Below are 13,298 nucleotides of genomic sequence, written 5' to 3' on the forward strand. Positions count from 1 at the left end.
CGGGAGCAGAGGGAGCGCGAGGAGCAGGAGCGCCAGGAGCAGGAGCAGAGGAACAAGTGAGGAGGTCGAAGGTCGCACGAGCGGGGTATCGTGAACCGCGGCGTGGAGTAGGGAGCGATGTTGGGTCTAGGGTTCGCTGTGGTGGTGATTAAAGTGACTTGTAATGAATTCGTTTTCAGGCTGACGTAAAGCAAATAAAGTTAATGTAAAGCTAATGTAAGGCTAACATAAGGCTAACATAAAGCTTATACAAGGCTAATGTAAAGCTAGCGTAAAATTAATATAAGGCTAACATATGGCTAATTTGGAGCTTATACAAGGCTAATGTAAAGCTAGCGTAAAGCTAATGTAAGGCAAACAAATGGTAATGTAAAGCCTATATAAGGGTAATGTAAAATGAATGTAAGGCTAACGTAAGGCTAATGTAAAGCTTATATAAGGCTAATCTAAAGCTAGCATAAAGTTAACATGTAGCTAATGTAATGCTAATATAAGTCTAATTTAAAGCTAGCGTAAAGTTAGCACAAAGCTGCCATAACACATAATGTAACTGTGAAGCTAACGGGATGCTACCCCCCGCCGCCAGGCTGCTGCGCGAGGAGGAGAGCAGGAGCCGGCAGGAGGAGTCGCGCCTCATGGCCCAGCAGCAGCGCGTGATGGACGAGGAGCTGCGCCTCCAGGAGGAGAAGGAGGTGCAGGAGAAGGCCCAGGCCGAGCAGGAGGAGAACGACAAGCTGCAGAAACAGGCGAGTGCCCCCTGGTGGCCTGGAGGCTCAGCTGACCCACCGGCAATCACATGCATTGTGATTTGTATTTATCCATTAGGATTTTGTGTTACGCTAACTTATTTAGAGTTCAGAGATTGTCGGTTGCTTTCATGCTGCGTCGTAAGCGACCCCAGAAGTGACTTTATAACCTACAGATAAAAAAACTGTTATGGAAAAAATGGTCCCAAGTCTGAAACCTTCATCAACCCTTCATGGCGATATCTATCGATGGGTTTCTGTCTTTAGGCAAAAAAATGTCAACCTGATTTTTTTTCTCTGTTATTTCTTTTACTTTGAAGAGTCACTTTTTGGGGGTCGCTTACGAAACGACAAGAAAGCAACTGACACCTCCCATACCTCGCTCTCACTACTCCCCCCAGGCCTCCTCCTCTATAGCGGCTCCAGACACCACAGCGCCCATCACTGGACCCCCCCTCCCCAGCCGTTATAGTTGAAGGGTTGTCCTTTTCCACTCCCCCCCCCCTGACTCCCTGATCCCCATTATGCCATCTGGCTTATAGATTACTGGGAGTGCTGCTGCTGCTGCTGCTGGTGGTACTGGTGGTACTGGTGGTATTAAAGTGGATCCATTAAACAAACTGGATTCAGCTTGGGGCGGGGGTGTGTGCGTGTGTGTGTGTGTGTGTGTGTGTGTGTGTGTGTGTGTGTGTGTGTGTGTGTGTGTGTGTGTGTGTGTGTGTGTGTGTGTGTGTGTGTGTGTGTGTGTGTGTGTGTGTGTTTGTTTGAGAGAGTGGGTGCTGTTGATGGTGGGGGGTTACAGTCTGTCCTGAGCACCTCCTCCCCCCCTCTCTCTCCCACCTCCTCCCCCCTCTCTCTCCCACCTCCTCCCCCCTCTCTCTCCAACCTCCTCCCCCCTCTCTCTCCAACCTCCTCCCCCCTCTCTCTCCAACCTCCTCCCCTATATCTCCATCCTCCTGCTCATTTATCTCCCGCTTGCGACCTTAGTCCAGCATCCCCCCCCCCCTCCATTTCCCACCTCCTCTATTCCTGTGTGTGTGTGTGTGTGTGTGTGTGTGTGTGTGTGTGTGTGTGTGTGTGTGTGTGTGTGTGTGTGTGTGTGTGTGTGTGTGTGTACATGAATTGGTGTGTGTGTGTGTGTGTGTGTGTGTGTGTGTGTGTGTGTGTGTGTGTGTGTGTGTGTGTGTGTGTGTGTGTGTGTGTGTGTGTGTGTGTGTGTGTGTGTGCGCGTGTGTGTGTCATGTGTGAATATGAACATGTACATGTACATGAGTGTGTGTGATGCGCGGGGCACCAGCAGGTCAGCCGGGACCCCCGTCTGTGTACACGTACCAGCTGGTGACCTCCATACTAGCGTTAGCTTGGTCGCGGCGGGCAGAGTGGGGGGCGAGAGAGCTATTGTGACAGGAGAGAGAGCGAGAGGATTGTCTTCGGTCTTGTGGAGGAATGTGAGATAACGCAGGGCGACAGCGGCGGCTGGGTCAGCGCCCGGGACAGAGCTGGCTGCTGGCGCGGGCAGCGGGCAGTGGGCCTGGTGCCGGTTAGCTTGACCCCTTTGTAGCATTAGTGGTGTGATTCAAACCGACGTTCTCCCTGTGCCCCAGAGTGGTGGGGTGCACTACGCTAACCAGCTCTGTTTCAGGAATATCGATCCTGAAAAAGAGGATCAATAATCTTATTTATTTATAACAAACCACTTTTTTATGAAGGGTTTTGAATAATTGCAAACAATTGTTCAGCTCATTGCAAATGTTGATTATGGTTCAAGCTTCCTTTTTGCTATTTGTCTGTCTTTGGTAGCTGCAGTGATTTATCGCCATGATATATTGTATAATAACTTCAGAAGGAGACGTCAGGCTTTCGCCGAAGAATGACGCGGGGCTTTGCTTCCCCCTGGTTGTCAGTTTGTGAACTGACGTATCAAAGCGTCAATTCACAAAACGATTTTTACCCCTTTGTCGTCAACTACGCATTACGGCTCGGGTTTTGCCTTTTAAAATGTGGAATCGTTTTTCGAATCCAAAAGCCTGCCCTGAATACACTGTCTGCCTTTATAATTATTAACCTATTGTTCTTGTTTCTCTTCCTCAGAGGGAGGAGGCAGAGGTGAAGGCCAAGGAAGAGGCGGAGAAACAGCGGGTGGAGAGGGAGAAGCACTTCCAGAAGGAGGAGCAGGAGAGGCTGGAGAGGAAGCGGGTAGGTGGAGCGAGTGAGAGAGAGAAAAGGGTTATGAATAGAGGGGTTTAGGGGTGCCCCGGTGGCTCACCGGGTACTAGCGCGTACCATATAGGCTCCTGAACGCAGCAACCTGGGTTCAAATCCTGCCCGTGGTCATTTGCTGCATGTCCTCCCCTCTCTCTCCCATTCCTTCCTCTCTGTCTAACTCTATAACAAAGCGCAAAAAAAGGAATAGAGGGGAGTAGAAAAGGTAGAATCGTGGTAAATAGAGATGGGAGGCTACAACAGTCCGTCGCCAACGGCAACGCAGCCTTTGCGCAACTACTATGTTGTCAAAGTGAAGATGGGGTTCACTGTGTTTTGCTGCGTGGAGAACGGACCTTTGATTGACAACACGTTCTCGCCCACAGCGCCTGGACGAGATCATGAAGAGGACGAGGAAGAGCGACGCAGGGGACAAGGTCTGCTTCATCCTCATCGTCATCATCATCATGCTCTAAAGAGACGCACTGTTGCAGTTCCTTTTTGTTCTCTGCTGGTTGTGGTTCTGACAGGATGCTTTTTTTTTGTATGTGTTTGTGGGTGTGTGTGTGTGTGTGTGTGTGTGTGACTGTGTGTGTGTGTGTGTGTGACTGTGTGTGTGTGTTTCCGATCACAGAAGAATACCAAGGCCGCAAACCAGGTCAACGGCAAAGCCACCACCGAGGTCACGAAAGGTGACAACACTTCCATCCGTCCATTCTGTTTTCTTCAGCCTTCTTTGAATTATTAGTTCATAAAAAACCATCCTGTTTCTTTTATTTTCTAAACGTTTGATGTGGAGCACTTTGACATGTGTACTTCAAAGACATTGTACAAATAGTTCTAGTCTCTTCTAGAAGGAGAAGTACTACTAAGTTCTAGAAGAACGACCACTCATCGTTTATCATATCTCTTTAGCACCAGAAGGCTCGCAGAACCCCCAGGAGCCAATGAACAACGGCGCAGCCACTGTCGTCAGCCAATCACAAGCCGTCTCCGGGACAGTTGCGGTCAACGGCGTGCAGCCCGCAGGGCACCAGAACGGCCTCTCGGCCAATGGGGATGCAGCTAAGTTCAGCGAGCCCATCTTGGACTATGAGGGAGGAGAGCCCTTCATGATGAAGACGGGACCCATGAAGCCACAGCATGTAGCAGGTAACACAACCAGGACGCCGTGTCCATGTTCAGAGTTCAGCTGGACCCTCATGGCCTCCCAACCCCCTCCCACCCCTACTACGCACTTACTGTAAGCTGTACGTCCTGGCACTTAATGTACGCACTTATTGTGTGTTGTACGTCCTCGCACTTAATGTACGCAGTTATTGTGTGTTGTACGTCCTCACACTTAATGCACGCACTTAATGTAAGTTGTACGTCCTGGCATTTAATGTACGCACTTATTGTGTGTTGTACGTCCTTGCATTTAAGGTACGCGCTTATTGTGTGTTGTACGTCCTCGCACTTAATGTACGCGCTTAATGTAAGTTGTACGTCCTGGCACTTGATGTACGCACTTATTGTATATCGTACCTCCTGGCATTTAAGGTTGTCACTTATTGATTGTTGTAGGTCCTTGCACTTAATGTATGCACTTATTGTTTGCTGTATGTCCTTGCATCTAAAAATAGTACTTTGTTGCATAAGGGGAATGGGTTAACCTATTGATTGTTAGTGCCTGGCACTTGGTTCTATGAACATCCTTACTGTAACGACAGACATATGTTGTTTCTCCTTCTTCTGAAAAATTTACTTTGGATGATGATTATGATGATGATGATGATGATGATGATGATGATGATGATGATGATGATGATGATGATCATGTTGTGTTTCCATGGTGATCCAGAGGTCCTGTGAGTCTCCAGCCCCGGACGGTTGGAATACCACCCCTGGGTGTCGCGTCGAGCAGAGGGACTTGACCTCCAGCACCCCACCTCACTCACAGACAGACACACATACCTACAAACATACACACACACACGCAAACACACACAGACACACACACTAGGGTTGCCGCGGTATACTGTATTACCGGTGTTACCGGTGTTGAGGCCAACACAGATTACTCGGTGTTGCACACCGGCAACACCGAGTTATTTTTTATTTTATTTTATCCAGTAATAAAAAAATAATTCGCCGTCATTTTTACGACTATTTGATTAAAAAAAAAAGTTTGGCAGTTTTTCTTTGCACTGTTTTATTTTTTATGTGTTATTTCGTAAAAAAAATATATATATACAAACCTAATAGATAGAGAGATAAAACGTTGGAACGCACAAGACCGGTAACCATAGTAACGCCAGTAAACAAATCCCGCGAAACCCAATCCCTACGAGAGCTCCCCGCGCTACGGCCATCCGGAGGCGCAGAGCTTTGGGCCGTGATATTATAAATAAAATGATATCATACTATTATGTATAGAACGTTATAAGACGCTGTCACCGAGAATTGGCGCGCTGCCAGACGCTGTCACCGAGTGTGAGAGGAGAGTTGACGGAGAAGATGGCGGTTGACCTAGTTTCAAAGTTTATATCGTTTATACTCGGTAATACGGGTGTTGACACGAGTGTATTACTTGGTGTGAAAATGTCCACACCGTGGCAACCCTAACACACACACACGCACACGCACACACACACACACACACACACACACACACACACACACACACACACACACACACACACACACACACACACACACACACACACACACACACACACACACACACACGCACACACAAGCCGCTTGTATTAGGGAGGGATTGGAGTGATGTGCCAAACCAACCACCAACAGAAGAAACTTCCAGAATATCCGGCCGCTGCTGTTGTCGACGCAGAGCCGGTGAAACACCGCCAGCAACCGTCAAAATATGAAAGACATGAAAACAAATGAATATAATAAGACAAAAAAATAAGTGCAACAAAAGTATTCTCTGTGTTCTTGTATCGGTGCCGCATTAGTCGAGTTTTAACTGAAATGTCACTCGCCGATTTTATGGTGCACCTTAAGAAAAAAAAAGACTGACATTGTAACAATTTATTAGTAAACTATACGAACCTGGACATACATAATATTTGACTGGTTGTTGTTATTATTGTCGTTGTAATGACATGCTAATGTTCCTCTTAAGTTGAATGATGTGTTTTTCTTTTTTTGTCTATTTCGTCTGGAATTCTTGATTTATTTAACTTAGAAGCAGCGAATGAACGGCCAGACAGCGTATGTAAATGTATATCGGCTGCCTGGGCCGCTGTTACTGAGGATCTGTGAAATAAAGCTTTATTGAAGGGATTCTATGGGCGCGTCTTGTCTATTCTGTGTCTGAAACTCCATCAACACAACGACGTCATGCTTTAGTCGTTAAATAATAATAATAATAATAATACATTTAATTTAGAGGCGCCTTTCAAAACACCCAAGGTCACCTTACAGAGCATATAGTCATCATACATATTTAAAAAAAAACAAGACATTGTGGAAAAAATAAATAAATAAATAAATAAATAAACATAAGCAATAAGAAATAAATAAAACAAAAACAAGACAAAAAAAACAAAAAAAAACAATCAAAACAGTGATCAGTTAGACGTTGTGTGCGAGTTTGAACAGGTGAGTTTTGAGTTGTGACTTGAAGGTTGTAATGGTGTCTGACTGTTTTATGTGTGGGGGGAGGGAGTTCCAGAGCCTGGGTGCTGAACAGCTGAATGACCGGGCACCCATTGAAGTGAGTCGTGATGTGGGGATACATAGTAGTCCAGCAGAGGTTGAGCGGAGGGAGCGGGAGGGAGTGTATTCTTGGAGGAGGTCGCAGAGATAACTGGGGGCTAGGTTGTGGAGAGCTTTGTAGGTGAGGAGTAGGGTTTTGTATTGGATGCGGTAGTGTACTGGGAGCCAGTGAAGTTGAATGAGGACAGGGGTGATGTGGTCAGATGATTTGGTGCGGGTGATGATCCGGGCGGCTGAGTTCTGAATGATCTGCAGTCTGTTGATGAGTTTGGTGGGGAGTCCGGTGAGGAGGGCGTTGCAGTAGTCTATGCGTGATGTGACAAATGAGTGAACTAGGATTTCAGTGCTGGATTGGGTCAGTGATGGGCGGAGTCTGGCGATGTTGCGGAGGTGGAAGAATGCAGTCCGGGTGATGTTGTGAATATGGGGTGCGAATGAGAGGGTGTTGTCCAGGATGACGCCGAGGCTCTTGACTTTGGAGGAGAAGGGTACTGGGAATCCATCGATAATTATGAGTGGAGCTGGGGTGTGTTGTGATTTAGTGAGGGTGGATTTGGATCCGATGAGCAGGGCCTCGGTCTTGTTTCCATTGAGTTTCAGGAAGTTCCTGCTCAACCAGCTCCGGATCTCTTCCAGGCACGTGATGAGGGAAGTGGGGGGGATGGCAGCGGTGGGTTTGGTGGAGATGTAGACCTGTGTGTCGTCAGCGTAGCAGTGAAAATGGACCCCATGGTGACGGAGGAGTGTGCCCAGCGGGAGGAGGTAAGTGGTGAAGAGGAGTGGACCCAAGACTGACCCCTGGGGGACACCCAGTGAGACACCTGAACACCCAGACTTGTGGTTGCTTAGTTGAACAAATTGTTGACGGCCGGTGAGGTAGGATGTAAACCAGGAGAGTGCAGCACCAGTGATCCCAATACCAGCTAGGTGGTCCAGGAGCAGAGGGTGGGAGATGGTGTCGAATGCTGCGCTGAGATCGAGGAGGATGAGAATGGTGAGTAATCCAGAGTCGGCTGCAAGGAGGAGGTCGTTGGTGATTTTGACTAGGGCTGTTTCAGTGCTGTGTTTTGGACGGAAGCCAGATTGGAACGGTTCGTGGAGATTGTTAGTGTCGAGGTGGGACTGTAGTTGTGCGGCAACCACCCTTTCAAGTGTTTTGGAGATGAAAGGGAGATTGGAGATGGGCCGGTAATGGTTAAGGTCAGTTGGGTCAGCACCAGGTTTTTTCAGGATGGGAGTGATGGCAGCCAGCTTGAGAGTGGGGGGTACAGTACCAGTAGTGAGGGAGGAGTTAATTATGTTGGTGATCATGGGGGAGATGGACGGAAGACATGCTTTGACAAGGGAGGTGGGAAGAGGATCGAGCTGACAGGTGGTGGTTTTGGCTTTGCGGATGAGTTCTGAAACGGTCTGTTCTGTTACTAGGGTGAAGTCAGAGAGGGAGCTGATGAGAGGTTGGCCAGAGGTGATCATCCAGGGTGGGTCATCAGAGGGGGTGCGAGATGAGGCCAGTTGTTGGTGAATGGTGTTGATTTTAGAGCTGAAGAAGTCAAGGAACGCAGTGCATTGGGTGGTGGAAATGTCTGGAGGGAGAGATTTAGGAGGCTAAAATCATGGTGTCCTTCGTCCGGTTTTAATTCAGTACGTCTGTTTTATCATGTCTGGTAGTTTTCCTTCACAAAAATAAATCAAAAGAGATATAAGTAGAAACTAATTGAAGCGTTGTTACGTTTTTCTGTGCTGCTGCTGTCAGGAGGCGGTCCCATGACCTATTGCTCTTTGCTCCGGGAAGTGATTGGTCCAAATCAAATACATCATGGATTTTTTCTGTGACGCGCCCTACATCGCCCATTTCATTGGTCAACTGAATACATGGATTTTTCTAATTGGCGTACCGCCCGGATGCTCTACTTTGCGTGCAAAATTTAAAAACCATTTGGAGTGAGCTACGAGAACTCGAAGACTGTTGACTCTCTAAAATAAAATAACATATAAGGTACAATTGGATGTATAAATGCACTGGCTCGCTTGATACTCAATACATGCTGTCATGAAATACGTTTACACCTTTTAATTTCAGGGTTTCGTTATGAATTAGCTGGAACTTCTGACATTAGCATTAGCTTCCACGCTGTCTTTAGACACGGTATAATGTGTTATGTTATGTTGGAAATGACTTACGCTGTCCGTCGATTGTATTGATGAATTATTGTATTTGTGCTGATGGGTCAGGACCAAAGTCTCTCACTGAATTGTTTACGTCCAGGCAGCCATGGCTCCCCAGAGGAAGAAAACAAAACCAGCCATAACAAACCAGAGACGGGCCCAAATCCATGCTTTTCTCGAGGACTTCGACGCAGAAGGTAAACAACGGCCTGTTTCATTTGTCTTGTTTGAAATCAATTTTAGGGTTTCTTATGCATCATTCCATGTCTGTATTCACTAAACTATGTGCAGTCAATAAAATGTTGAAATTACACAAGCAAATATAAATATTTTAGTAGTATACTTGACATGTCCTGCTATATCGTGCATGAAATTCTTCCGTAAGGAGATTCTTGCCATGTAATTTAGTCATTCGACAGACACTTTATCCAAGGCAATACCGGTTCAACGTCTTGGTCTAGGATGTTAATCAGTACTGCTACCACTGGGATTTGAAACCGAGAACTATTTGGGCTGGGAGTGGAAACACACCCTATCACTACTCTAACTGAACAGTCAAAGTTTATTCTAGAAGCTGTCTTTTAAAATATCATTAATGTTTTTTGACCACACTATAACATTGTGATAACAGGACATGTACAGTGTGTGTCCGTACGTAACCTTGTTATGTTACCCTCTGTGTTGCGTCTCGCCGTCTCCAGTGAAGACCAGGGTTCTGCTTATGAAGGAGCAGCAGATGCAACTGCTGACGGAGATTGACAACAGATACAACATGGCCATCATCAAGCTTCCCAAGGCCGTCAGGCAGATGAACTGGCTGCTCTACTTCAGTAAGGACACTCTTGGTACCTGCTGACCTTTGGGGTCATGGTAACGGGGTTAGGAGCTTGGTAAAGAGGGGGTTTGGTAGATGGTGTTATTAAGGGCTTCCCGTTTACTGCCAGGTGTGCTGTAGATCGGCTTTTAAAAGCTTTATCAAAATGTACCCTCTAGTGACATCGGGCGTGTCACCCAGATGAATGATGGGTAGATCAGCCCACCCGGTGCAGTGCTCTCTGGCAATGAGCTGTTATAATAGTACGATGTTTCTACTCCTCTCCCTTCAGATCCAGAGAAACCTCAATCCCCAGAGGTGGACGACTCAAAGGTACGATGACCCTCTGTGTCAACATCAGCACATCTTCAGCATGTACCAACAGCTCAGGAAGCTTCTGATGTTCTCGCCACCCGTAACTCTGTGATTGTTGTGTCTCTGTCTGGGTTCAGAGAGAAGAGGTTCCTGAACTGGAGAACGTTCTGGTTGAGAACCACACGGCCGCTCCTAAAACGCTCCAGAAGTGTAAGTGGCCGCCTGCTCCTCAATGACGTGTATTTTAAATCCCTGTAAAGGGTTAGGTGCTAAGACTCTTTGGATAAAAGTATCTTCTAATTGACTGAATAGTAAGCTTAAAGGTGTGTAGCACTCAGGTGTGTACAAATGCTCATGACATCACCCCTCCGTCTGTCTTATAGCGTCCAAGAAGGCCAAGTTTAGTTCAGAAGACGAGAACACGGCACCTCAGACCACGACCAAGAAGGTAAGGAGAGAGCTTCCCCTCAGCCTGTCCTCTGCTCACGGTCCTAGTGGACAAAGAGGGGGCACATCCAATCCTATTTGATAGCAAGAAGACACCTCCATTCAATGGAAACCACACAGTCTGGTTCAAACCACTGGATCCTGGGATCTGTGGTTCACTGGGAGGCTCGGGTGAAAAATAAAGAAAATGGCTGACCTTGCAGAGGAAGAAATGATGTAACCTCATCAGGCTGATGCAGGTGGTTGGGGTATGGTCTGATCTCTGGTCCTTCTCTCCTCCAGGGCAAGTCCAAGAGGCCCCCCGTCACCTCCAAGAAGACCAGGGTCCAGTCTATCCTCGGGATGGCCGCCTCCACCAGGAAGTAAGGCCTTCTCACCAGTAGTAGAGCAGCGGATGGTTTAGAGATGGTTGAGAGTCCATATCCTATGAGCATTGGATCAAATATGTGCAATCATTCATCATTCATTCTACATGTGTGTGTGTCTTAGGTCCACCAGTAAGCATTTAATCATTCCCACCAGAAACATGCGTGAGTATTCTACGATGACGGGCTCCACTCCTCTCATCACACCCCGCTTCGACCCCAGGTGAGAAGCACCTTTTTTTTTTTATAACCTTTTCATGTTGTAGCATGCCCTTGTTAAATACTCCAACACTGGTCTTTTAACAAGCAGCAGCCCAGCAGGAGGTCTGACGAGTGGTTGTGGTTGCAGGCTTCCTGAGACCCCCGCGGTGAGGGTCCCCCGACAGAAAGAGCGGGTCTACAGCATCTCCGTCAACGGCTCTCCCATACAGTCCAGCACCAAGGACATCATCATCAACGTTCCCATCGGCAACGGAGAGGTGTGGCTTCACATGGATGCTTCTTTTATTAACCTCCTTGTTCCACTGTTGCTTAAACACAAACACACACTTCAAGGCAGCGCGGGCGATTTATTTTAATTCACATTTGTTTCAATTCTCTTTACTTCCCGATAGTCGGGTAGCTATCGGTCGTAGGCCCATAATAAGCCCGGCTAATCGTTCCATTGGCCCAGAGTCTTCTACAAGACTAAGAAGACCTATTGAGAAAGCGAGAAAGCTATTCACCTCTTGTTGGAAGAGGAATGGGTGTGAAGGGAGGGGTGAGATATTTGGGTTTGGATCGTTTTAATATCATCTTACTCTGGCTGGTTTATATTTTAAGTTAAAGAAAAAAGAAAAGCTCAAGCTTAGCCTTGAACAATGGATCCTTGACCAAGCTCCATCAGTTTCGCAATATTGCTGGTGATTTGCCTCAGCGCTTAAGTGTGTGTGTGTGTGTGTGTGTGTGTGTGTGTGTGTGTGTGTGTGTGTGTGTGTGTGTGTGTGTGTGTGTGTGTGTGTGTGTGTGTGTGTGTGTGTGTGTGTGTGTGTGTGCGCAGAGCATCCAGCTGCTGGCCAGCCAGATGAACAGTGTGGACCTGTCGTCCCTGGATGCGACGGCCCTCCAGGGCATGAGAGACCTGCAGGTACGGCCCTCACAACCACACTCCTAGGTTTGGTACCAGTACCATTCACTGAGGGCCGGCCATCGCCAGTACTGATCGCAAATGCAATGCGTATTAGTCTGGAACCCCTCAGTTCATCGCCATTTTGGGTATCAAAGGGCGAAGATCAAAATGCCTCTCGATACGATTGGATAGACCTACAACAACCAATCGGAGCAAAGAGACGTGTGACACAACAGCGGCAGCTATCTTGGTTGTTTATGAAACTGCCTGAACCGTGCTGCCATAGGGCTCTCCTCTGTCTTGGTATCAAGCCCGACCCATATTAGATACGTTTTTATGATTGACCCGACCCAAACCTGGTCAGCTGGAATTCTGTCTGAACAGGACGGGGACTAGACTTCTATGCCAGAGCAAATAAAACATGAGGTTCCAGTTTCATCTGGTTCCAGACTAATTGTTGTACTGTATGGTCTGTACCATAGTACTCCTAATGGCACTAGTATTATATTGCCATGGTATGACACATGATACTACAGTAGGCCTACTACCATTTTGTACTAGTACTATGTACTACAGTGTAGTAGTCACAGTCCTATCAGTGTGGAGGTTTAGGAGTATGATGTGTAGATATTTGAGAGACTATTCTTAATTCTTGTTTCTTTTCTTGACAGACTCAACTGGCCACACTCTGCCGGCAGAGAGAATAAGTTCGACCCAAATGACAGATTTGTAAATACTGTATTTTACCGTTTCATTGTTTTTACGTTTTATGTTATGTTTGATAGGCTTGAAGTGCACTTTTTTTTTACAAATATTTGTACTGGCTACATAAAGAACCAGATGTCAAATATTAAAAGAAGTCCCATAAAATTGCACTCAGTATTTGCAATATTATAGGGTTGTGTATGTATAATGAGGTTGTACTAAATTACTTTACTTTGAGTTTATTAAAGTATATTTTCAGCCCTCTTTGCATACCTGAAAACAGTTGGTTTCTTTTGGTGGCAGATATTTCTGAAGGGAAATTAATGACTGAGAGGAGTTTGTTACAATAAGGCTTCTTTCCATCTGACTGTGCCAACACGGTATCCAGTCTTACCGGCCTGGTGCAGCCAGCATCGCTGTGGTGGGGTGTTTGGCTTCAGACTTGTGCAGTGGCAGACTGGCTGCTCGATTCCACCTTGAACCTAAGCCCTGTCTGACGGAATGGGAGACGTTTTGGATCACGTGGGGTTCCATAGTGTTTAAACTAATACCAGAGGAGGGCCAAACTATTTTTGGTTTTGAGACCCAGTCTGTGAAGTTTGATATCCCTGATGAACAGACTACAAGGTCCTGACGACCTATTTAGCTGAAAGGAAATAAGGTCGAAAGAAAGGGTGACGTGATTGTGTAAACCACTAGAGGTC

General features: G+C 46.7%; 2 protein-coding genes across 3 annotated transcripts in view; both read left to right on the forward strand.

Annotated features, from left to right (window-relative positions):
- The window catches only part of LOC130376195 (MAP7 domain-containing protein 1-like), a 20,256-nt gene extending 13,988 nt beyond the window's left edge, over positions 1–6,268 (forward strand). The window contains exons 7-13 of the mRNA XM_056583415.1: positions 1–56; positions 587–746; positions 2,838–2,942; positions 3,335–3,385; positions 3,583–3,640; positions 3,864–4,100; positions 4,792–6,268. The exon at positions 1–56 is cut by the window's left edge and continues 326 nt beyond it. Coding sequence (XP_056439390.1) covers positions 1–56; positions 587–746; positions 2,838–2,942; positions 3,335–3,385; positions 3,583–3,640; positions 3,864–4,100; positions 4,792–4,802 — 678 coding nt within the window. The 3' untranslated portion in view covers positions 4,803–6,268. The remainder of the gene's footprint in view (positions 57–586; positions 747–2,837; positions 2,943–3,334; positions 3,386–3,582; positions 3,641–3,863; positions 4,101–4,791) is intronic.
- Positions 6,269–8,536: 2,268 nt separating this feature from the next.
- Positions 8,537–12,870, forward strand: LOC130375725 (borealin-like). 2 transcript variants are annotated; one of them, XM_056582783.1, is made up of 11 exons: positions 8,537–8,670; positions 8,941–9,037; positions 9,542–9,670; positions 9,947–9,987; positions 10,107–10,179; positions 10,353–10,417; positions 10,699–10,778; positions 10,906–11,004; positions 11,131–11,260; positions 11,821–11,907; positions 12,561–12,864. In XM_056582783.1, the coding sequence occupies exons 2-11, from the start codon at positions 8,947–8,949 to the stop codon at positions 12,594–12,596; spliced, it is 831 nt and encodes a 276-aa protein (XP_056438758.1). In that variant the 5' UTR covers positions 8,537–8,670; positions 8,941–8,946; the 3' UTR covers positions 12,597–12,864. The 2 variants fall into 2 exon arrangements, with proteins under 2 accessions (XP_056438758.1, XP_056438759.1); XM_056582784.1 differs by having other exon boundaries at positions 8,541–8,670; positions 10,939–11,004; positions 12,561–12,870.
- The last annotated feature ends 428 nt before the right edge of the window (positions 12,871–13,298 follow it).

Source organism: Gadus chalcogrammus, chromosome 22 (assembly GCF_026213295.1).
Source record: "Gadus chalcogrammus isolate NIFS_2021 chromosome 22, NIFS_Gcha_1.0, whole genome shotgun sequence".
NCBI classification, from domain to species: domain Eukaryota; kingdom Metazoa; phylum Chordata; class Actinopteri; order Gadiformes; family Gadidae; genus Gadus; species Gadus chalcogrammus.